The sequence below is a fragment of the Bubalus kerabau genome, chromosome 14, assembly GCF_029407905.1.
Source record: "Bubalus kerabau isolate K-KA32 ecotype Philippines breed swamp buffalo chromosome 14, PCC_UOA_SB_1v2, whole genome shotgun sequence".
In the NCBI taxonomy this organism is placed as follows: Eukaryota; Metazoa; Chordata; class Mammalia; order Artiodactyla; family Bovidae; genus Bubalus; species Bubalus kerabau.
In genome coordinates, this window is record NC_073637.1 from 18,720,852 (window position 1) to 18,746,542 (window position 25,691).

Sequence of the window (25,691 nt, forward strand, 5' to 3'; positions counted from 1 at the left end):
TTTATTTTTCTTATCACTCGCTTGTAATTATCTTATTCAATTATTTGCTCATTACCTATCTTGGTTAGTATGTAAACTCCAGGGGAGAAGGTACAACAGCTCTGCTGACTGCATCACCTCCAGGGTCTAGAACCCTATTTGGCACTTAGCAAGCCCTCAACAAACTTCTGTCCGAAACAATGAACAAACGAGGAGCTAGGTGGTAGTTTAATTTCCTCCTTCTCCTTTAAATACCCTCCAAGTAGACCCACCTGGATTATAAATCCGCAGGACTAGGTAGAGGGCGTTTAGCCTCGCCATTGGCCGGAATATTTGTCGTTGCTGCTGGCAACCACTGTTCCCCACCAGTCGTGTTGTCGCCCCGGCCCGGCCCCGCCCCTCTCCGCCCCGCCTCCGAAACGCCAAGTTTCTACCCAGTGGTGAAAAACTACGCTTGCCCTTTAAGCGGCGGGGCTTCTAGTCAACTTCGTCGGCGGCAGCCGGAAGGGGAAGTTTCGCTGCCGAACTCTCCCTTGCTGGTCCGAATTCGGTGGCGCCACGTCCGCCGGTCCCCGCCTTCTGCACCGGGGGCTGGGGCGGCTTCCGCCTGGACATTTTCCACTCGCAGAGCAGGCCGCGTCGTGAGGGGGCCGGGACGGGGAGTCGGGCGGCTGTGCGCATCCCGGCCACCGAAGAGGCGAAGATGTCGGACATCGGGGACTGGTTTAGGAGCATCCCGACCATCACGCGCTATTGGTTCGCCGCCACTGTCTTGGTCCCCTTAGTCGGTAAACTCGGTCTTATGAGCCCGGCCTATTTCTTCCTCTGGCCCGAAGCCTTCCTCTATCGCTTCCAGGTACTGACCGACGACCGGGCAAGTGGCGCCTACAGACCCCAGGTGGCCCCGCCGCGGCGGAGCGTAGACTGGCCGGTGGCGGACGCGCGGTGCCTGGTGGGACTTGTAGTGCAGAGGCTCCCGCGGTTTAGGGCGGGGTCCTTTGGTCCGGGGGTCGGGTGGACGGACGGGTGGACTGCTGGCCAAGGGGTCCGAGCGTGGGCCTGGATTGCTGGAGACATGGAGGCTCCACGGTTTGGCCCGGTGGGAAGGGACTGATTTCGTCCTTCTGTTAAGATTGTGCTCCCCGCCCTCTGTGCCCGGAGAAGGCGGCAGTGGGAAGGTAAGACTGCTAAGTTGTCGATCTGTGGTACGCCAGTGAGTGGCAGGCGGGGGCCACCTGGAGCACCTGCCCTCCGACCTCGCTCTGTCATCCAAGTGGGTGGCATGTGGACGTCGCCTTGCTCAACCACCAGCCGAGTTCTTTTTATGTTAATGGAGTTTCTTCCCAGCAGGAGTGATTTGAAAGTCCGAGGTGCAAAGAGTGAGTCTGTTTATTTGTGTGTCTCCCAGGTCTTTAGTATCTGGCAGGTCGTAGTTGAATTTATGAAGGACCGAGTAAAGAGTAAATTGCTCCAGAAATGGAATCCTTTTTTTTTTTTTTTTTAAAGCATTAAGGAAACAGTCCAGGGTAATATTCCTGGTAAACGAATATTAGTTTTCTGGAGGTTTATCTTTATTCACTGGATTCTGTGATTTAAATCAGTGCAGGTCGGATAGTAAGATCTGACATTAATTTCAACACATTGTTTGGACTATGGGTAACACTCTTTTGTCTTCTCTCTCTTCACTGGCTATTTCTTAGTTTTCTTTGCTGGTTCCTCATCTTCCTGATCCTTGAATACTGTGGTGTACCCCAGGCCCTCTTTCCTGTATTCTCCCTAGCTGCAGGTGATCTCGTTTAGTTCATGGCTTTAAATCATTTCTACAAGCTGAAGTTTCTCAAATACAAATATACATACTTTCAGTCCAGATCTGTCTCACTTCCAGACTTGTACGCCAAACCATATACTTGAAATGACTACTTAGATGACTAACAGACATCACACACTTAATGTGTCCAACATTATATACCCTTTCCCCTAGAAGTAAATAGCAACTCCATTTTTATAGGAGCTCAAGCTAATAGTCACGGAGTCATCTTTGACTTCTCTCACATCCCACAGTCTGTTAGCAAATTCTGTTTACTTTTAACAAATATCCAGAATGCAGTCCCTTTTTATTCTCTGTTGCAAGCCATTATCATACCAGCCTTGTTCCTTTCAGTCTTAACTCTAGACAGTTAGAGTGATCCTTTTAAAACATAAACCCATGTCCTGTCGGTCTTCTGCCCAGATCCTTTTAATGTCTTCTCAACTGATGGAGTCAAGTTCAAGTCCTTTGGCCTGCATGGCCCCCTACTGCCTCTCTGAGCTCATCTCCTACTACTCTTCACCTTGTACATTAGGTTCCACAGTGGGATCTTTCCTGTTTCTTCAGCACCTTACTCCATCCCTCCTCAGGACATTTGCACGTCATGTTTCTCTGCTTGAGTACCATAAACATAGTTTACCTCCTTACCTCCTTCAAGTCTGCCCAAATGCCACCTTATTGACATTTATGATTGCCCTAAAATAGTGCCTCTCCTTCACTCTGTCTCCCTTACCCATAATTTTTCTTGCAGCATATCAGCCCTTGATGTTCATCAGCCTGCTTCCCTTCAGAGAATAAAACGCCATGAGTACCACTTGTCTTGTGTACCACTGTCTTTGTTACCTGGGTCCGTGTTTGGCACATAGCAAGTGCTTACTTATTGGTTGAATGCATGGAACCAGAGCTGGGCACTAGGGGTACAACAGTGAACAGGAAGAAAGTAAGAGAGAGGCATGCGATGGTGACTTTGATAGAGTATTCTAGAAAGGCCTCAGAGAGTATATTTGAACTGAAATCTGAAAGATGAGCCAGTTTTGGGAAGATGTGGCTCTGGAGACAGTCTTGCAAGAAGAAGAAATAATAAGTGAGAGGCTTAGAGGCAGGAATTAGAATCAGGAAGAAGACTGAATGGTTAGGACAGAGTCAGTGGGAGGGATGAGGATTAGCAGGGAGGACAGAGAGATAGCCAGGGGTAAGTACAATAAAGCAAAGATGGAAAAGGAGGCTGGGGCTCGATCGTATACGGCTTTGTGGTTGAACTTGAATTTGAAGGCACTAGAAAGGCAGAGCCTTTTGAGCAAAGGACTGAAATATTCTCTTGGCTACTCGTTGGGGGTTGAGGGGGGAGGCCCTAGTGGCTCAACAGTAAAGAATCTGCCTGCAATGCAGGATTTGATCCCTGCATCAGGAAGATTGCCTGGAGAAGGAAGTGGCATCCCACTCCAGTATTCTTGCCAGGAATAATCCCATGGACAAAGGAGCCTGGAAGGCAACAGTCCCTGGGGTCACAAGAGAGTCGGACACAACTTAGCGACTAAACAACTCTGTGGGATGGACTTGGTGTTGTGAATGGTGGCAAGGGAGGGCTAGGTAACGGGACCAGAGAGATAAGTCAAGTTAGAATGCAGGAAAGATGGTGATTTGGATCAGGGTGTCTCAGAGATAGAAGTGGATAGGTTTGGGAGTTGGAGTGGGCAAGATTGCAGCCTAATGGATGCAAAGGGTGAATGGGTGAAGAAGCAGGTCTCGAAGAGGTCACTGTTTTCACAGGAGCAACTGAGTGGCTGGTGGAGCTCTTTTCTGAGATTGGGAATGTTTAGGGAGGCCGAGTTTTGGGGGTGGAGGAGGGTATGATAAAGAGTTATATTTTGGCCATAGTAAGTCTAAAGATCCTGTAGGCATCCGGGTGAAGTTCAGTAAGGCAGTTGGGTATTAGAGTATGATCTGAGTGTGCAGCCAGAATTGCATATTCTTTTCTATTGGTTTTGGTGAAATGTTTGTTGCCTGGGTAAATGCTGTGCACTTTTGCCCAGTGGCATGTTAGTTAATGTGCAGTGGTCATAAATGATCGTAAATAGTAAATGGTCATAAATGAGAAGAGCCTGGTCAAAACTGGCTGTTCAGCTCTCCTTGCAAAACCTTGGTTACATCTGTAGTCAGCTTAGTAAAAGCAAGTCTTTCTAACAGACTGTGCCAAGTCACTTCAGTTGTGTCCGACTCTTTGCAACCCCATGGACCGTAGCCCACCAGGCTCCTCTTCTGCCTTGGTAGGTGGGTTCTTTACCTGTAGCACCATCTGGGAAGCCCTCTAATAGATTCCAGGTGTATAATGTTAAAAACGGTGAACTGATCAGAAAGGTCATCATTCATGTCACACTTTGCATAGTTTTCCTACCTTCCTTGGGTTATTTCTTGTGGGCTTGTTATCCTGAGAAGGGGGGGAAGCTGTTGGCAGGAGGCAGGACTGTGCGCTGACTGCCCAGGTGTGGAGAGACCAGTATCTGTCCTTTCTTTCTGCTGCTCTGACTCCTGCTCTTTCTGAACAAGTTTAGCATTCAGACCTACCTGGAGGAGCTCATTTCAGCTGAAACAGTTGAAGGAAAAACCGCATCTGAGAGACTGATGGATGGGGCCAAAGAGTGTGTTATGTGCTTTGTGCAAGAGGCTCGTTTTTTTCTTTAAAAGCTGCATCTTTGAACAACTTGGGGATGGTCGATTTAAAATTGTGAATTCATGTTGGAAGTGAGAAAGGTTACTTTTCCTCCTTATCCGTGGGTTTCCTGTGAGAAGCTTGGTGGTTTGGAACTCGAACATTTGTAACGTTAGTTCCTTAGTTTGGGTAGATGGAAAGGCATAGGTGTGTGTTAAGACTCACTGTACTGTTGTCCACAGTTCTTCATCCTTCACATCTCACACCCATCAATCAGCTAGTCCACAGGGATGAAATGGCTCCATATTGGTCCCTGATTAACTGGAAGAGAGATGGCAATTTGCTGCTGCCCTTGTGGTTTCTGAAATGTCTTTCAGGGCTCCCTGCATGGGGATGTTTCATTTCTTTGGGCAAAATAACATCACCACCTTACATCTGTGTTGGCTTCTTCCTAGTTTACCTCGTTGAGCCCCCACAGTCATCCTGAGGTCAGTGTTACCCCAGTTGATAGACAGCTGCTGTTTCAGTTTCTATTTTGGTGAGTTTCAGATAGTTCTCTTAACTCTTTTGCGTAATATCTACCAAAATACACACTGAAGTATTTAACAAAACATTTTTGAGCGTGATTTCTTTCTAACCAGGCATAGCAAATTATTGTTCCTTTTCTGTGAGAGTAGAAAGACTGGATTTCAAGTAGTTGAGTCATGGTCCCCAGGCCTGGCTCAGCCCCCTTGCTAGTGGCATGCCCCCAGGAAAGCTGTTTGTCCTTTTTGAGTATCGGTTTCTTCACTGAAAGTGTGTTAGTCTCTCAGTCTTGTCTGACTCTTTGTGACCCCCATGGATTATAGCCCACCAGGATCCTGGAATCCTGGTGGCAAGGGAATTGCCAGGATATCCTTGCCAGGATTTCCCAAGCAAGAATTCTGGAGTAGATTGCTATTTCCTTCTCCAGGGGATCTTCCAGACCCAGGAATCGAACCTGGGTCTCCCACATTGCAGGCAGATTCTTTACTGTCTGAACCACCAGGGAAGCCCTCTCTTCACTGAAAGTGGGGATAATTTATAAGTTAACTCTGTTGTCACTCCATTGATTATGACATGCTCCTTTAATATTTTTTGGAAGAATAGGAAAGTACAAATTACACTAAATAAATGTATTGATTATAAGGCACATCCTAATTTTGGAAACAAAAATGATTATCTTCAAGTCGAGGAAAAATGTTATCTACTTCATGCCTCTCTTATATAAAACATGGAAAAATGTTTGTGAAGTGCCCAGTAAATAGTCTGGTGGATAATCGATTAAAAAATAGTGCCTATTTTTATTTATTAGCCAATTCCTGCCTTTGCTGCCTTCTCTCCTTGAGCAGTAATATTCTAATTTTAATTTGTAATTGAAATGTAACTATGTAACTGCTGAATTATTTTCCTGTTCTTTTGGTCCTGTTAAAAACATCGTGACTGGAAATGAGAAGATACGAACTCTCAATTTTTCTTGTTTCCAGGAATAATAAGGACTGGCACCAGCCAAATCGGTGTTCGGGCCTGGTGCCATATTTGCCAGGCTTTCGCTCATGTTATTGCATTTAGCCTGATGACAGCAAGCCTAGCAGACTGACACCTGAGTGTGTTGGGAAGCAGTATATAGACACATAACTGGAAGGGGAATGAACTTGGTCTGGGGGCTGAGCATAGAAGTAGCTTCAGGGTTTGGATTTAGAACTTTAGTGGCAAGTGTTCTGGTATGTACAGTTTTTAAATCTTTCTTTTTCAGCGTTCTCCACATTACACGGTTCTGCTGTGGTCTGTAGCTAAGGTTATCCATTAGCTCATAGCTTCATTTTTAAACTTTTTGTTGAGTTACAGTAAACAGGCAGGATATATGTGTATATATGGGCTTCCTTGGTGGCTCAGCTGGTAAAAAATCTGCCTGCAATGTGGGAGACCTGGATTCATTCCCTGGGTTGGGAAGATCCCTTGGAGAAGGGAAAGGCTACCCACTCCAGAATTCTGGCCAAGAGTTCCATGGACTGTATACTCTATGGGTTCGCAAAGAGTCGGACACAACTGAACAACTTTCACTTTCATATATATATATGTAAAGTAATTGCCTTGTAGCTAGCAACCAGATCAAGACACAGAATATTGCCAGCATCCCCCAAAACCTTCCTACTGCTCCCTTCTGGTCACTCTCATCTCCAGGGGTAACTACTGTCTTGACTCTTGATACTGTAGATGGTTTTTGCCAATTTTCTTAACTTGTTCATAAATGAAATTACACAAATATTTATTTTTGTGTGTCTAGCCTCTCTTCAGCAGTTTGCGAGTCACCCACATTGTTGTGTGTGGTTATAGATTGCTCATTCTTGTATTGTTCCCTTGTGTGAACACACCACCATTTATTTACCCTTTCTTCTGGTAACAGGGTTTTAGGGGGAGTTCTGGCTTTGGCTAGGATGAATAGTGAACACTTCTTGGTGAACATAGTATACATCTATATCTAGGAGTAGAATTGATGACTCCTAATAGCTAGTCCACAATTGAAATTGAGTGGGTTTCATTTGTTTTTCTTGCCTGTCTGGTATTCCCTTCCCCATCCCCTTTCCCCTGCCTCCGCCCGCCCAAAAAAAAGGAAAAGCTGGAGTTTGCTAATACCAGCATTTGGCACATGGGTGCTCTTCTTTCTTACTTACTTGATGACCCATGTAGAACTTTTTTTTTTAACTCCAAATCAACCAGTCCTTACTGTTGCAGACAATTTTTTGTTTCTGATAGTAAAAAAAAAATAAACAAAACTACCCTAGACTCTGGATGGCATTTGTAATGTTTTCAGTAGCATGTTGGCATGTTGTTTGGGAGATTTTCATTCAAGGATGGTTGAAGTAAACGCTCATCAGAAGTCGCTGGACCAGTAGCTGACGCTGATGAACAGTGTCTGGTGTTTCTTTGAAGGCCTCTATGCCAGGGAGCACATGGGCTTCTTGCCCTCGTTAAGTGAGGAACTCTGGGCATGATACCATGATACCTCAACTCTAATGAGGGGCCTAGCTTTCCTCTTGAAAAGGTGAGTGGTGATGCTTCCTGCCTTGGGGTTTCTGTGGAGTTAAAATAAGATGCTTGCCTGTAAATCCCATGCCCTTTTCACTGCCCCTGGCTGCGTCTTAGGGATCAGGGGATCAGTGCAGGCTTTCTAGGATCGAAAAAGTGCCTTTACCACTCCCAGCCTGAAAATAAAGCCATTTCCTTATACTAATTGTCTGCATACCCATTAGAGGAGAGGAGAGCATTTAGTTGGCTATGTTGTTCAATGGGGATTTCAAAAATATATTACATTGTGTCCTTCTGAAATGATGAACTATCTCCTGGTGTTTCATATTATAATTTTAAAGTAATACAAAGATAATTCCAAGTTCCTTAGGTCAGTGAAAGCAGGTATAACTCAAGGGTAAGCTTAATGAACTGGGAAAGAAAGTGCAGTATTTTGACAGTTGCTGATTTCCAAAGCACAGGTGCACACAGTGGCTGAAAATAGTGTCGTGTCGTCAGTGTTAATGAAAAATGTAGTCGGAAAACCTGGAGGTGTCTTTTCCAAAATCAGGCCTCGAGTAACGTAGAAGAATGTGGGGGTAGATTAAAATGGGAATTTGTAAAAACCAGGTCAGCACGTGTCTTCTAACAGATACTGTAATGATAGTAGTACGCCCACTTTTTTTTTTTTGGTAAAGCACCTTTTTCATCCACTTTCTCAATTGCAAGCTTTGACAAAATCTGTGAGTCAAGGAAGGAGAGAGTCAAAGACAAATGTCACAGGTAGATGAAGATGCAAACTCAAAGGTCTAGACATTTCCAAGGCCCCACAGGTCCTAAGAGGCAAGGCCACAGCTCGCGTGCTCTGGTCTTTTACCCCCAGTGTTTTTCTGAAGCAGAGAGTGTGAATTTTGTGGGCTTGCTCTCAGTTCATTTGAGGATTCTACAAGCAGTATAGTAGTACTGAACATTTTTACCAATTTTAATTCTACCTCATAATAATGATGTCATTTGTGAGAGGCGTTGTAAAAATAGAGGCTTAGTGTCATAAACTCCCGAGTCTGGCTGTCTGGGACAAACTTTTCTTAGCTCTACCAATTATTAGCCATTGCTTAACCTTTTTTCATCCTGTTGCCTCATCTATAAAATCCACCTCTTGAATTAGGGCATGCACATGAACATAATAGCACATTATTATTATTTTTTTAAACCATTGACCAAAATGGATAAAACCAAAGAGGATATCATTCCTCCTTTACCATGGAAACTGTGGCTGAAGAGTGATAACATGTAAGCCCTGGCTGAAATCTCTTGTCTTTTCAAATCATTTCTAGGGCTCTTTCTGTCTGACTGTTCTGTTTCTGTGATAAAATTGTGAATAAACCCAAATGAATTTTAACCTGTGTTGTTTTACTGGTTTAAGCACAGGGTTGCTGGAAAGTGACTTTTCACGGTATGAAAAGTGCATTTTCCCCCACTGGGAATGAAGTCAGAGGCTTACAGTCCTGTACTTGGAGAATGTGACCTGCCAGCCATGCCTGGCCAGGCCCCACAACGAATGCCCTCTGTTCCAGCCACACCCAGATTATTAGCCGTACCCATTCATTTATTGTGCTCTCACAGTTCTTTGAGAGTTTGTACTCATTTTTCTGAGACTAGAGTTCCCTTCCTTGTGCCTACTCTTGCTTCTTTGAACAGGCTCCCCATTATTGAGACCTCCTTGATGTAGGGACCCCATCTTTCATACTCATGCAGTAAGACACACAGCCGTCAAGCCAAAAGCCAGCGTTACATTGGCTTTTCCAAAAGTCTGGGAGGGCTGCCATCTTCAGCCACTACTATTTGATGTTCTGGAGGTGTTAGCCAGTAAATTAAACAAGAATAAGATACAAAATGTTATTTACAGGCTTCCCTGATAGCTCAGTTGGTAAAGAATCTGCCTGCAAGGCAAGAGACCCCGGTTTGATTCCTGGGTTGGGAAGATCTGCTGGAGAAGGGATAGGCAACCCTACTCCAGTATTCTTGGGCTTTTCTTGTGGCTCAACTGGTAAAGAATCTGCCTGCAGTGTGGGAGACCTGGGTTCAATCTCTGGGTTGAGCAGATCCCCTGGAGAAGGGAAAGGCTATCTGCCCTAGTATTCTGGCCTGGAGAATTCCATGGACTTTATAGTCCATGGGTTTGCAAAGAGTTGGACATGACTGAGTGACCTTCACTTTCACTCAGAGTTGAGTACTTGGACTGCATTGAGAGCTTGGGGTCTTAACCACTGGACCACCAGGGAAGTCCTGATACTGTAATTCAATTTAAAAATTTTTACTTATTTATTTTTGGCCACAGTATTCAGAATCTTGGGCTTCCGGTGGCGCTAGTGGTAAAGAACCCGGCTGCTAATTAATGCAGGAGATGTAGGAGATGCTGGGTTGGGTAGATCCCCTGGAGAAGGGCATGGCACCCCACTCCAGTATTCTTGCCTGGAGAGTCCCATGGACAGAAGAGCCTGGCGGGCTGCAGTCCAGGGGCTCATAAGTGTCAGACACGACTGAAGGTCTTAGTATGCAGCGCACATTTGACATCTTAGTTCCCCCAACCAGGGATTGGATCCACGCCCCCTTCAGTGGAAGCGCAGATTCTTAACCACTGGACCACCAGGGAAGTGCCCTATAATTCATTTGTGATAGGCATAGCTGTAAGCCTGATCCTAGTAAGGATTAGCCATGTACTTCTGTTGTATTGTTTTCAATTTGTCTAGAAGTATTTATTGTTTGTTAAATGATGCCATCTTAACTCCATGGACTTGCAGGTTGATGGGACTGTAGCTGATAAAACTTTTCAGTTGTTTTCTTAAATTATCTTGGTGATAGCTCTTATCACTGAGGAGAATGTTTTGCAAGGGTTAATTTTGTTTAGTTAAAAGGAAAAAAAAAACCCCTCAGCTTAGAGAAACTAACAGATGTGTTTTATTTTGATCTGGACAGATTTGGAGGCCAGTCACTGCCGCCTTTTACTTCCCTGTGGGTCCAGGCACTGGATTTCTTTATTTGGTCAATTTATACTTCTTATATCAGTACTCTACTCGACTCGAAACAGGTATGTCATCCCTGGTTTTTTTAAGTGTTGTTTTTGTCTATTTTGCTAATCCGTGTATTTGTGTAGTGGAGGAATTTTGAGGGCAGTTAGCATATATAAAGAAATGACTCAGGACTTCCCTGGTGGTCCAGTGGTTAGGAGTGAGCGCTTTCATTGCTGGGGGCCCAGGTTTAATCCCTGGTCAGGGAACTAAGATCCCACAAGCCACGCAGTATGGCCGAAAAAAAAAAAAAAAGAAATGGCCTAATGATGTAAATGTTCAGTAAGTAGGGACTCTGCCAGAACTCTACAAGGCACTTAGATTGTTTGATTTTTAATCCCCACAGGAGCATCATGGGTTGGCAGCAGCATCACCATTTTATAGGTGGCAGAGAGACAAGGGCAGAAGTTTCCACATTTTGTTCATATCCTGAGTGGCTAGGCGGTTTACCTCTCACTTATCGTGACATCTCCCTCATTTCTGTCACATGGCAATCCCTGTTTTTTAAGGCACAGTTGGGCTGAAGTGTATACATCTCCTAAATTGGTGTTGAAAAACACTACCTTATTGCAAGTAAAAGCCTAGACTTCGTCTCTGTAAGTGAAACACTCAACTTTTTTTTTTAATTAATTTATTTTAATTGGAGGCTAATTACTTTACAATATTGTGATTTTTGCCATACATTGACATAAATCAGTCATGAGGAAACACTCAACTTTTAAAAAATATATAGCTAGGATTTATTTATTTTTTGCCATACTGCGTGGCATGTGGGATCTTAGTCCCCCAACCAGGGATTGAACCCTGGTCCCCTACATTGGAAGTGTGGAGTCTTAACCACTGGACTGCCCGGGAAGTCCTTACAGGCATTTTTTAAAAAATACTTAATTATTTCGGCTGTGCTGGGTCTGAGCTGCGGAATGTGGGCTCTCTAGCTGTGGCACGTGGGCTTGGTTGCCCCACAGCATGTAAGATCTTAGTTCCCTGACCAGGAATCGAACCCATGTCCCTCGAATTGGAAGCCAAATTCTCAACCACTAGACCCCCAGGGAAGTCCCCTGAGAGGCATTTTTAAAACCAACTTTATTGGTCTATAATTCATATACAATTCCAGCCATTAATGTGTATAACTTAATGGATGTTCACAGAGCTGTGCATTGCTGTAATCCGTTTTAGAACATTTCATCCCTGTACCCATTCCCTGTTTCTACTCAGTCTCGTTTCCCCTGACCCTGCTGCAGCCCTCAGGCAACCACTAACCTATATTCTGCCTCTTTAGGTTTGCCTCTTAGGAATTTCTTATAAATGGAATCATATATCTGCAGTCTTTTGTATGACTGGCTTCTTTCACTTAATGTGGTGTTTTCAAGGTTCTTCCATGTAGTATTTATGATTAGCACTTCATCCCTTTTTTTTTTAAATTTTAAAAATTGTTAAAAAAAAATATTTATCTGGCTATACTGGGTCTTAGTTGCAGCATTCGAGATCTTTAGTTGTGCCACATGGGATCTAGCTCTCCAGTCAGGGATGGAGCTGGAGCTCCCTGCATTGGGAGCGCAGAGTCTTAATTGGGAGTCCAGTCTTCTCTAGACCACGAGGGAAGTCCCTCTTCATTTCTTCTTATCGCCAAGTCAAGATGCTGTCGTATGGATTTACCACATTTCGTTGTTCCATTCATAAGCTGAGGGACATTTGACTTGTTTTCTCTTCTTTGCCGTTATGAATAATGCTATACCAGCATTCATGTAGAGAGGAATTTTTGAGATCTTTCAGTTTAACCCTCTCAATTCACAGACAAGAAAACCGTGGTCTGGAGCGGCGGTGGCATGCCCCACAGGTCACAAAGCTGTTTGAGAAACACAGCTAGGACTGGAGCCCAGTTTACTGACCCCTGTCTGCCTTCCACCATACAGTTTCAAGATAACATTGCGACAAAATGTTTGCCACCTGCATTTTTTCCTGCTTGGCTATTTTAAGTCTCTAGCAGTGTTGGCTGGTTTATAAGGATTCTGATGTGAAGCTAGAAGACTGCAATTTGAGGACCAGTTAATTTGTAAATTTCCAGTTGCAAGCTTGCCAAATAATACAGTACTGTAGTTTATGTAATTACAGCGTTTTACATATTCAATCTAAAGAATCCTTAGAAATCACAAAGCCAAAACCACAGCAAAAGAAGCACAGCTGTTACTAGAATTTAGAGATTTTGTGAAGAGTTTCAGCTCTGATACATCATCCTGGTCCCCTTCCATTAAGCATCCTTAAAACTGTGGCTAGAGTGTGCCTTTGAGGTGGGGTGGGGGGTGGATAAGGAAAAGAGAAGCGACTTTGGCCTGAAATCTAGTTTCTTTTAGGTAGATTTTCTTTCTGCCTTTCTGATACTTGTTAGGTTGTTATTGTTACTTTATTTTTGTCTGTTTATTGGCTGCGGTGAGTCCTGGTAGCTGCGCTTGGGCTTTCTCTAGTTGTGGCAAGCAGGGGCAACTTGGCTGTGGTGTGTGGACCTCTCATTGCGGTGGCTTCTCTAGGCAGCCCGCGGGCCTAGAGCATGCGGGCTCAGTAGTTGTGGCACAGGCTTAGCTGCCCCACGGCACATGGGATCTTCCCAGACCAGGGATCTAACCAGTGTCCCCTGCGGTGGCAGGCAGATTCCTTACTGTTGGATCACAAGGGAAGCCCGAATTTATTGTTTAATTAAAAAATTTTAGGTTTTAAAGGCTTGTTTCCATTTATAGTTATTAGAAAATATTGGCTACATTTCCCAGGTTGCACAGAACCCCCTTGAGCCTGTTTTACACCCAGCATTGTGTGCCTTCTGCCCCTCAGCTCCGTATCGCCCCCACAACTAGTAACCACCAGTTTGTCCTCTGCCCCGGCGAGTCTGCTTCTCTTCTGTTATATTCACTAGTTTCTTGTATTTTTTAGCTTGTTAGGATTGTTTTTAAACAGTGGACTTTGTATCATGTCATTGTGATGGGGTGTGGAGGGGAGTGGAAGTGGCCGAGATCGAGGGACCTTGGCCTCATTCGATTCTTTCCTCTGCCCTTCTCCTAGTCTGCCAGCGGGAGGCATGAGGACCGTCCTCAGAAGGGAAAGCGGGGCTGATGTCCATTCCTCGGCCCGTAATAAGACAGAGCCCAGGACGTGGTGTAGCAGAAAGAACCCTTAACTAGTAGTTAGGCTTCACTCTGCTTCTAAAAGCCAGGTGGCTTTGGTCAGGTAGCTGTACTTCCTCGTCTGTAAAAAGGGGTTATAGGTCTTCTCCTTCTCCCTCACTTGGGGGAGGAGGAGGAAGAATCAAGGCTGCGGAAAGGTGTGGTTTTGCACTGCTCTCCCCACCATTGTTGTCCTTTGCTAGAGTGTGAGCTCCTGGAAGATGGAGACTGAATCGTCTCAGTAAGCCCAGTGCCGGACCGAGAGGTAGCGCGTGTGTGTGTGAGTACAGCCTCGTGGGGAGGAGTCGTAACGGTAGGCAGTATGGACGTGATTCCTCCCGACAGAGCTTACGGGCAAGTGGGTGAAGAAGGGATGAGCCAGGCAATCACAAATGCGCCTCCATCTCGTGATGGGAGCTGAGAAGGAAAGTCCAGCAAGCAGGCTGTGAGGGGTTTCGCAGTAGCTGTGACCTGACTGTCCTCCCTTTGGATCTCTCCTGGCTCCTGCCAGTCGAGCCAGAGCATGTAACGGACTGTAATTCAGTCAAGAGGGCACAGATTAGCCTCGATTCCCAGGTGACTTTACTCCAGGGCTTTACTGCAGACTTGGTTTTAGGTTGTAAAAAAATGTACTTTTGCTTCTGAGGAGTGATTTAAAAATATTCTCATGTTTTTGCTTCCTCTATAGTTTTTTGAAGTATTTCTCAACATTGAAGTTCCTTTGTTCTGAAATTCCAAACCATGACATTTGACTTATTTTTGTTTCCAGGAGCTTTTGATGGGAGGCCAGCAGACTATTTATTCATGCTCCTCTTCAACTGGATTTGCATCGTGGTATCCTTTCATCTGTTATTTGGGGCCAGAGATAACCAGTTGTTTTTTTTCAGGTTTGGGTGATAGGCAGTAATCTGTAGAACATTTCCAGTGGTAGTTATTTGCATCTTTATTTACTGTAGTTAATAATTAAGAATCATTAAAGTTCTTTCCAGTAGCAGTTGTAAATCACATAGCCCCAGAGTGATGCCTTCTCTTGCTGTTGTCTTTGTGGGGCTTTTCCACATTTGGTTGACTTTTATTACCGTCCCCTCTTCTCGTTCCCAGTTCTCTGTGTTCTCGGGTGTGCCAGCTTGTTGACTGCAGCACAAAGAGATTCTGTGCCGTGAGACAGCTTTTGAAAGCTGCGGCCCTTATCAGAAAACTAATTTACAGCCAGCATCCCTTCCTGACTTCAGTGCCGTCCGGTACCTCAGTCCCTCTGTGAGGGCCCGGCGGGCCTCTCTGCCTGCTGTGTATCAGCTGCGGGTGTCAGCAGCCTTGCAGCTTGTGGACCTTCCCAGGTGGTGAGTGCGGCAGAAGGGGCTTGTCACCTCCAGCCCGGTGCAGAGTTGGTGAGCTCAGAATGGCTCTGGGGCTCAGCGTCCACGGAAACCTGACCAAGAGCCCGGAAAGTGTGGCACTTTGCACGCCCTTTTCCCTCCTCTAAGGGAAGACAAAAAGCTTGTTTTGGACTTCACCTGTGCTGGGGAGCCTTGAATGAGAGTAGAAGCATTAGCTATTTCATGGGGCACAGGCCCCTCCATCTCCTAATTGCAGTGGTAAGGCACAGAGGACACAGGCAACCAAACTGAATCATGGGCCAAAGCAGTTAATTTCTAGTTTCTTCATCATTGGAGAGTCTAATAGTGTGCTCACAGTGACGGTGATTAGATACCTTTGTGTTCTGGGATGTTTTAAGCAACCTGAACAATAGAGAAGCGTTTTTCCTTCTGGAAACTGGAATGAAATGAACTTTTATTAGGTGTGGAATGCTGTATTTGTGTCTGGTCTTTAACTTGACGAACCAAGATTACGGGCTTAGCAATGGATATGCAGGTAAGTGTCCCTTGAAACTGTTCGCCCTTTCGTATGTTTCAGATTTATTGTTAATGTCCTTTGACAGAAGTTTAAACTTCGAAAGAAGTTTCAATTGCATTACATTGCATTAATTATTTGGTATTTTGAAGATTCTAACGTGAGTTACCTAAATCATTACCTTCCTTGCTCATTTCTGGCTTCTTTATTAATAGTGTGAATGTTGAGAATGATGGTTATCCATTATTTTCTGTGCATGTACATGGATGTGTATTTTTTAAAAACAGAGAATACACCAAAAGTAAAGCTTTTTGCATACTTTTTTTCAAGTAACAGAACTTGACCCTGGTATTTCTGAATCTATCCCAAATAATGTAATTGTATTTTATTAGAGGATTTTAAAGCATGCATTGCATGTTTAAGTAAAAGGGCCAATTTATAATTGTGGTGAGTTGAATTTCTTTTCTGCATTTTGAATGCATTTTGAATAGCCATGTGAGAATTTATTTGGAGGAGAGAGGTTAAAAACAAAAAAAGATGGATTCACGCTAAGCCTCTGTTTTTAGCCTTATCTTTACATGTTCACTTCTTTTGTTGCAGTTGCTGATGATTCCTCTGATCATGTCAGTACTTTATGTCTGGGCCCAGCTGAATCGAGACATGATTGTGTCATTTTGGTTTGGAACACGATTTAAGGTACTCTAACCTAGTTGGGAAATTTGCCTTTTCATCTGTCTCTGCAGAGATCTCGCTTTTCCGCCCAGAGGTGTACTTTCTGACATGTCCGGCAGAGGTCACTGCAGAGCAGTAAACCATCGGCAGGCCCCTTCTCCCCTCCTCAGCTCCCCTGGGTTTCTTTAGTCAATCCCACCTCCTTTGCTGACCTCACTCCCTCTGGACCTCAGGCCCCTCAGGCATGTGTCCTGAGTGATCTCATGGATGTGAGTATGGTTGAGGGAGGGAAGGAAGGATACTCAGATGGAGCCCTCCCTTTAAAAATCTCTTCTTAATCATTCCCGTTAGGTATTTTACACTTAAGCTGAAATAGATTGGGTTTTTGCCCCCCAACACTTCCCTTTGTGCCTCCTCTCACAATTTTCCACCTGTAACATCGTTTTGATTTTCTTCCTCGTGTAAATCCTGCCCATTCTTAATCTGAGTTGGGACTGAACATATTTCTTCCTCTCCTGCCTGGAATTGGTCTTGCCTTTGTGCTTCTGAAATATTTTGTGTTCTTCTTACAGTCCTTACTACATTCTTCCTTCAAGTTATTGATATGTAACCCTTTCTTTCCAAGTTTGTGATATTTTTGTAACTTCATTAGTTCTTAAGTATGATGTCTTGACTCTGTTAAGGGGTGTTAACCTCAAGTAAATAGGCCGCCAGCTATATCTCCAGCCAAGACGAGTTTACTGGGGACCGGTAGAGAGCTTCTATGGCCATGGCAAGCCACATCCTAGTCCCTGCAGCCGGTGGTAGGAGAGTGCCTTTATAGAGAGAGGAAAAGGAAGTCAGGAGGGCTGTGATAAACAAAGCTTGTCATTGGCTGAGTCCTTATAAGGAAAGAAGTCTGTCTTCCTGTTGGGCTCAGCTGTTGAAACAGGACGTGAGAGCTCCCCCTTCTGGTCTCCCAACCCTACTTAATTGAGGTTTCTGTTTATAAATTTTTCACAGGGGCTCAAATGTTGAATGCATCTGGAGAGCTGTCTTATTTGGGAGAGTAATAGTTCAAGATACTGATGTATAATTTGATAAGAATTCAAAGTAACCGTGAAATACGTAAAAGGAGACTCTAAAACAATGAGCTGTTTTATAGTTGATTGGTAACAATTAGCTGGCTGGAGCCTTCCTGTGAATCTTATTATGGACCACTTTTTTATTAGCATCCACAGGCCATTCATCTACTTTCTAAAGCTGTTTGTTATAATTCAGCAGGTCCTGTATTGTACCTGAAAACTATGAGCAAAGTATTGTCCCTCCAGTTGCTAACATGTGGATAAGTATAATTTTAGATGGGACATTTCAAGTATACTAGGAGTGATGCTAGATTGAGCTAAGGAATTTTTGCAGTGACTTTCCAAAGGATGTATAAAAACCTTTGTCAGGACAACCTTACCCAGTTCAGCCTCCTGGCAACCGTATCCTCTGCAGGTGTAGTTATTCATGTTTCTGTATATTCTCTCCTAGGCTTGTTATTTACCTTGGGTTATCCTTGGATTCAACTATATCATTGGAGGCTCGTAAGTGATAGTAGATTTATTTAATTTCAAATTAACCCTTGGAAGACTTCCATTCTTCTTTATGTTCCTTCCCTAATCTTTATAACACTTTGAAGATTCTCAGCAATGATGCTTTTGAAATAATTTCATTTGGATGTAATTGATTAAAATCGCAGGGCTTTAAGCACATTTAACACTGAATGGTTTTTTGTTGCTGTTAATTTTTTGTCATAGGATAGCTTCCATATATGTGTTTTTGAATAAATATTTATTTCTGGATTCACTGTCCAGATTGAGCAAGTATAGACCTAATTTTATCCGAGCCGTCTCCTCTGTGCATAAAATTCATGTTTTAATTTTTAAGGCATTTCCAAAACGCCTTGGAAACTGCTCACCAGTCACAAGAATGCACAGATTCTCAGATGGGAAGTTTTGTCAGTGGTTTGATAGTACGAAAGTTTGGGCCAAACGGTCAGATTTCTAGTCTGGAATTAGACCTGAGGCTTAGGAAACCCTTGAAAGGATCCATTCAGAATTTCGGAAGGAGGATTTCAAGATGTGGCTCTTCTAAGAACTCCCATTTCTTACACCTCAAAATATTTTTAATGTTTTAAAACAGATTTTGATAGTACTAGTTCTTAACCTGGTGATGTCCTTGCTCTCTGGGGTTCTAACTTCTGCTGCGTATCCCTAGGCAGAAGGGAATGAATTGGGTAAACAGACTCTGTTAGAGCAGAGCAAGTCCTGGGCTTTGGTCTGGGAGCAGTTGTAGACACTGATCAGTCCCTAACAGGAAGGATGTTGCAGGCTGAGACGGAGAAGGATGTGTAACAGTAAGAGTGGATCTGTAAAACCTTGAAGTGGCCTGTATGTCAGCCATGGGAAAACTGAAGAAGGGCCATGCTTATTTTAGGTTTACAAGGTGAAGCTCAGCTTTCCAGAGTGATCTCTGTGGTGTCTACAGTCGGGGACACAAGAGGCGAGGGAGACGTGATCCGTGGCTCCAGGAACAGGAGGAGCGGACATTTTTCACTCTTCCTTGCTCCTGTGACTCTCTCCTGCCAGCCTTCAAATATACACCCCTGTTTTGCGAATACGGTGTTTGTGACTGAAAGCGTTCAGAAGCTTACAACTTCCCCCCACCCCCCACCCCTTCCTGACACAGGAAAGTAGCAAAAACAATGTTTTGAGAATGGGCTGGGGCTTGAAAGAGATGTCAGAGAGGCAGCTGGCCTTGAAGAGCCCAGACACCATTGGTTCAAGAGGACCGATTTCACTTCTCATTCAGAATGTGCGCGCCCCTCAGGCTGCACAAGGGCTCGCTGTTGAGCTGTCACAGACTCCCAGGGGCCAGAAATGAGCTGCCACGAGGGATCTCTTCTCTCTGCTATTAGTTAAAACTTGCTGCGGCTCACTTTACTTCTTGAATGTCTTAAAACTCATCTGACTCTCTGTTTGCAGGGTCATCAATGAGTTAATTGGAAATCTCGTCGGACATCTGTATTTCTTCCTCATGTTCAGATACCCGATGGACTTGGGAGGGAGGAATTTTCTATCCACGCCTCAGTTTTTGTAAGTGCTTCTACCCTCTCTCGTTTGACAGTGCCCATGGTCGTCTGCCTCCCGATAAAGACTCCATGAGGGGTAGGAGTTCCCTCTTTGTTTGATGGGGAAAGGGTGAGCCAGCCAGGGACTTGCCTTGGTCACTCCAAGCTGAGGCCCGCTCTTCTGGAGCCTTCTTCTATCTATAAAACCCCGAAACGGCGTGTATATCAGCCATGGGAAAACTCAAGAAGGGCTGTGTTTATTTTAGGATTGCAAGGTGAAGGTCAGCTTTCCAGAGTGACCTCTGTGGTCTCTTACAGTCAGGGACACAAGAGCCTGAATCCAGGCTCCAGGAGAAGAACAGGGAGCTGTGGGCTCTGTTGAGCGGGCGGGGTACTCATGTGTGGCTCCAGTGTGAGCATCAAGGGGCCAGGGTGACAGAGGTGCCAGTTTTACCCAAGATTTCAGCTGAGGAAGGTGTAAGAGGGTAAGTAGGTTCACCGGTTAGCAGTTTAAAGCATTTGTATATTTAGTATCATAGACCAGAACGTTTCGAGGACTTTGCAGCGTTACAGTGAGAGGCTGGAGGGCTGTGTCCTGCTGCCTGTCCTGTTAGCAGGGTGTACTTAGGGAGGAGGCTGAGGGGCCAGCTTTGGTTTGGAGGCAGACTTGGGTCGGAGTCCCATTCCCCTCATCGACCAGTTTGGATATTGGGAAAGTGACTGAGTAAATTCCCCCCAGCTTTCTTTTGAGTCTGTGAGTTGAGGGGTGGCCCCGTCTCACAGGACGGCCGGAAGTGGGGTTCACCCTCGCCAGCACGGTAGTGGGTGCTCAGTAAATATAAGCTCTCTCAGCCTCACTCCTGAATTTGGGGTGGGGGTAGGGGCGGGATTCTGATGCACACTCCCACCCGCTCAGAGATGCTGACACACTTAAGTGTGTAAGCAGTGTGACCCTCCTGTCAGGGAACCAAATGGCTGTTGGAGAAGGGACCAGTAAAATCGCCATCTGGTGTCGCAGCCGGCCTGACAGTCTCTCCTGATCTCTGGTCGGGCATATGTGGTGATAGCTTGCACTTAGAAGCTTTAAAAAAAAAAAAAGGCGAAAAAAACCCTTTTCACGTCTTGCTCATTTTAATGTTGTGCAGTTTGCCATTCTTCCAAGGGGCCAATGAGGCCAGTAAAACGTGAGTGCCTCCCCCTGCCCTCACTGTCATAGGCTAGAGGAAGGTATTTGAAAGTCCTTCATTGTGAAATATACAGAGAAGTACACTATTGTTGTGTATGTGTGTCTTTTTCTTCGTTTTTTTCCCCCTTCATTAAGAGCATGAAAAGAAACTTGTTTCTCGTACGAGTCTTGAGTTGCCTTCAGGCTAAAAAAAAAAAACTGATGACCAATCTGCTTTCTAATTATCAAAGGACACAATAACAGCAGGCTTGGATTTTTAATCTAGGTTTATCAAGTCTGATGGCAGATGCATCATTAAAAAAAAACAACAAAAAAAAAACTTGTTGCTTTGGGGGGCAGCCAAGAGTTATTTTACTTTAAACGGCTGTATTCTGATTTAATGGCTTGGAGACATTTCTCAGTTGTGGGCAACAACATGTATGAGATTCTAGTGGCAAAACCAACAGCCCACTGGAGCCTGCCTTCCTCATGAGCTTTCCCTGTTGGTGGAAGCCCTTCTGTGAAATTTTGCATAAAGATCAGATGACAAAATGTAGCTCCTTACAGAAGCAGTAACTGCTTTGAAATTATCATAAATCTTTGTTGATTATGTATAATTGGGTATCTTTTTATACTAATTACTTGCATTTAATTTCACTATCTGTTTAAGCAGTGGCGATGGCTTCCATATTGTCTCAGAGTCAGAAGCAAAGCAAGACAGCCCTGGCGTTGCCTTTTTTAAGTCTTCCAATTTATTATATACTTTGGAGGAATGTTATTTGTGCCAGAACGTTATGAATGTTGGGAAACCAGTGCTTGGAAATACATGTTGATTTAATGATCAAGCTGAATTTGTTTAAAAGGGAAGATGTGAATTATAGAATTCTAAGATGTATCACTGTTTCGCATTCTGCTTAGAAAAGTAGACAGGGACTTCCCTAGCAGTCCAGTGGTTAAGAAAACGCACTGCCCCTGCAGGTGGCAGGGCTTCGATCCCTGGTTGGGGAGCTAAGGTCCCACTTGCTGAGAGGTATGACCAAAAAAATAAAAGGTAGATGGATCCTCTTCCGTTATTTTTGTTTTTACAAGGCGGTTAATTGTCTTTCTGCAGAGGGAGCATGCAGCTAACAGGGTTGATGTGTAAAGATAGGAGGACTTTGGTCACTAACTGCTGTCGTCTGAATCAAGCACTCTATGGGTGGCGGCAGGTGCGGGCTGTGAGCTTGAGGCAGGCTGCCTGGGTTTGAATCCTGCCTATCATTTCAGAAGAGCTCGACTCAATTCTGCCTCAGTTTTCCCATCTATAAAATGCGGTAATGGTAGTACCTGTTGTAGGGCAGTTGTGAAGATGAGATGCGTTTTTAAACAAGCAGTACCCAGCGTGAGGGAAATGCCTTATGATAAGGTTGAGCTCCTCAGGCTTCCTCCTGTGGGCAGGTCACCCCTCGTGGTTTGTTTTTGGTGCCAAGTGAAAGTGAAGTCGCTCAGTCACATCCGACTCTTTGCGACCCCATGGACTGTAGCCTACCAATCTCCTCTATCCATGGAATTTTCCAGGCAAGAGTACTGGAGTAGGTTGCCATTTCCTTCTCCAGGGGATCTTCCCGACCCAGGGATTGAACCTGGGTCTCCCGCACTGCAGGCAGACGCTTTACCATCTGAGCCACCAGGGAAGCCCTTGGTGCCATGAGGGGTTTAAAACGGGATATCAGATCACAGTCTCTGTGCTTCAAGCCAAAAATCAAACCATCAGGATCTGATAAGTGGAACAGGTGAAAATAGATGCTCAGTTGACTTATAATCAAGGAAGGGAAATTGTTGGAAAAACTACTGAGAGCATAGAGTCCTGGGTTTACATTTTCTTAGCTGTTCTGTGACTCTGAATTTATTAATATGTAAGTTGGGAAATCAGCTAACCTTTTTGGGCCTCAGCTTCAGGCCCAATGAGATGGAAAGAATGCAGTTGAAGGACACACAATGAATGAACTTGAACACATGCCCGAACTCCAAGACAGAAAGCCGCCTTCTCCACTGTCCCTCGATGGACACGAAGAACCCAGTTGCATCATGGAGATGCCGTGAGGCCCTCAGACGCGCTGGTTGCGGATTTGTCCTTGGAACTGAATTTACTTAAGGCTCTTTGAGCAAGCTAGCTATATATTTATATAAACCAAAATGCTATATAGATGGTTCTTTCTGGTTGCTGGGCTTGTGGGTGTTGACGTTTTTGTTTCCATACTTACTGTTTCCACATAAATTGCTTTTGTAATCAGGAAAAAAAAAATTCAGAGTGTGAAGTTAGTGTGAAACCTTAGTTAAAAAAAAATCATAAAAAGTGAGTGCCTTCTGTGGTCAGGGCATGGAGTCCACCGGGACTTTGGACTGTAGCCCACCAGGCTCCTCTGTCCACGGGATTTTCCAGGCAAGAATACTGGAGGGGGTTGCCATTTCCTCCTCCAGGGGATCTTCCCGACCCAGGGATCGAATCTGTGGCTCCTGCATTGCAGGTGAATTCTTTACCCACTGAGCCATCAGACAGAGTTAAATGAGACATTGTCCTCAGCCTCTCCGTGGCCACAGATGAACGTAATTCGATGTGACAGATGCCATGGGAACCCCGGGAAGGGAGATAAGGATGGACAACTACGTGGAAATGACTTTGTGGTTTTCTCTCATTTTGTGTCTCGTCCACTCTGCTCCAGGTACCGTTGGCTACCCAGCAGGAGAGGAGGGGTATCGGGGTTTGGCGTGCCCCCAGCTAGCATGAGGCGAGCGGCCGATCAGAACGGCGGAGGCGGTCGACACAACTGGGGCCAGGGCTTTCGGCTCGGGGACCAGTGAAGGAGCGGCCTCCGGCCTGCCCACCAGCCTCTCCACTCAGATGACGTTTCCTCCCAGCTCGGGGTGACCTTCACCACTGAGTTCTAGCTGATGCTGTTGGATCTGACCCACACTGAATGTAGTCTTTCCGAACAAGACAACAGTTTTTTAAATCCTGGGGAAAAAAAAAAAGAGTGTTCCTCGAGTTTCATGATTCTCATTCAAGTCCTTACTGCTAAGAAGAACAGATTATCAACTGTGCAAATTTCAGAACTGGCCGTATTACCATTATTAGTAGTATTATTTTTGATGTCTTTTTTTTCCTTTTCCATCTGAGTGATGGGTTTTGGCAGGTCCGACTCTGCCGGCAGCAAGCTGGGTGTCTGGCATTGGGTCACCAGTCCCCTGTCCACGGGGCTCTTACCTCTTCCTCACACACCTGTCTCCTTCTTCCTTTTTCTCTCCCCCACATTCCCAGCTAGAGGAGTCTGCCCGTAAAATGGTTCTGCCTCTGACCAGCTCTTTATTTATTGACCTTTGCCACAGCTTGGCCACAGAGACCTGTTCACAGCGTTTTGCAGTGGCAGAACCGTAACCCTAGGGCAGAAGCCAGAGCAGTGGACAAAGAGCTTCCTCGGCCTTTGGAATTGCCGTGACCTGCTGTCAGTTGTCACCGTTTGCCACCTCATCAACTATTTTGATTAAAAAAAAAAAAGCACCGCTGAGTCAGTGAGGACTCCAGATTGGTATTAATGCGGCACGAGAGTCACTGCTAGGAATCCTAAGTTAAGCGATCCAAGTTATGCACCTTTCATAGGGTCTGGGTTTTACCTGGGGTAGGCATCTTGTGTAGGGCGCTGTGTGTACCCAGAGTAGTGGATTTGCATTGTGCTAGAAAATTCCAGCTCACATTGGCCACAGGGAGAAGCTCTTGTGGCATCTGGTCATTAATCTTGCTTTGTTCTCATTCTGGGTATATGTTTATTGAGTGGAGGGGAGAACTTTAAATCCTATTTAAGTTGTCTTTTTTTTGGGGGGGATAAACCAGCCCCCCATCTTCACCCCCATGGCCATATGCTTCAGTTAGTTGTGAGGAGGGTGCAGCTTCTTGTATGTAGATCTTATTTCAGGAGGTGTTATAAGCACATCTAAGTGAATCACATAATTCTGGGTTGTAATGGCTTTAGACACATCTGTGTTTGAAGGGCTTTTTTGTTTCGAGTCATGAAGGTACATCAGACCAACTTCAACACCCACAAGTCTTCCCCCCGCCCCACCCCAAAGGTGGGCTTTTTCCATCAGAGCTAGGCTTGTCACCAAATAGTTTTTAATTTGAAGGCTATGATGTTCGGCACAGTTTTCTCATTTTATATTTTTATTCTGAAAGTGAACTGCTAGGAGCAGTGCTGAGTGGCTGCCGTACTCCCGGTCAACTGAAAAGGCTCTGGACGTTGGCCGCGTGCTTCTGTATGGAAGCACTGTGCACTCGTAGGGTGACTTTGAAGCAGTGATGTGTGTTATTCTAGGAAATGGCGATTTGAAAACAGCTCCTCGGTTTTCATGAGGCTTGTTTGCGTGTACCTCTCCGTATTTAATTTATATGATAACACAGGAGACGGGGAGAACATGAACCCCAGCTGTCACGTGTTCTGCTGTTGACCTGTGGCCACAATAAAATTTACTTGTGAAATTTTAAAAGCCCTTCTTCCTATTATGTTGCCCTAGCACCCACCAAGCAGGAGTGGAGACTCAGTGTGTGTGTGTGTGTGTGTGTGTGTGTGTGTGTGTGTGTGTGGGTGTGTGTGTGTGTGTGTGTGTGTGTGTAAGAAGAATCTCATGGTAAGTGAGCTGGTTTCCTGCACGCCCTCTCAGCAGCTCAAATGCCCAAGAGCAAGAGTCTTTCTGAAGGTTCCAAGTATTGTTTAGAATTCTTCAAGGCCAAGTGTTCACTACGTTCTTCCTTTCAAGCAAATTTAAGAAGCTGATAATCTTACTAATTTTTGTCTGGATTACCTCGGAATAATTTTTGCTATGCAAGCTGTTTGAGATTTGCTTTGGCAAGGCGAGACATGACAGTGGATTCTCTTTGTGAAAGTAAAAAGAAATCCTGATTTTGTATAGAGATTCTTTTTTTGTAACTAATCTTTTTATTGGTAAAAACTATAAATTAAAATGTACAACCTGATGGTCGTCTGTCTTAAGTTTCCGTATCGCTGCTCTGCTGCCTCTTCTAGATGGGATGTGGTTTATGTAGCCAGTCATCTCTTGGTGTCCAGTGTGTGTCGCTGTGATGGCGACACAGCAAACATTTCTGTAGCTACTTTCGTTCACGTGCTGGAAAATACCTGTAGGATTCATTCTTGGAAGCCGGGCTTATAGGTTTTCATTATGATGAAGCAGGATGGG

General features: G+C 44.8%; 1 protein-coding gene across 2 annotated transcripts; it reads left to right on the plus strand.

Moving 5' to 3' along the window:
* Positions 1-503: 503 nt before the first annotated feature.
* On the plus strand, positions 504-25,470 carry DERL1 (derlin 1). 2 transcript variants are annotated; one of them, XM_055545915.1, is made up of 8 exons: positions 504-835; positions 10,440-10,551; positions 14,453-14,517; positions 15,529-15,555; positions 16,135-16,230; positions 17,722-17,774; positions 19,215-19,325; positions 23,168-25,470. In XM_055545915.1, the coding sequence occupies exons 1-8, from the start codon at positions 683-685 to the stop codon at positions 23,304-23,306; spliced, it is 756 nt and encodes a 251-aa protein (XP_055401890.1). In that variant the 5' UTR covers positions 504-682; the 3' UTR covers positions 23,307-25,470. The 2 variants fall into 2 exon arrangements, with proteins under 2 accessions (XP_055401890.1, XP_055401891.1); XM_055545916.1 differs by lacking the exon at positions 504-835 and adding an exon at positions 1,004-1,157.
* Positions 25,471-25,691: the final 221 nt, after the last annotated feature.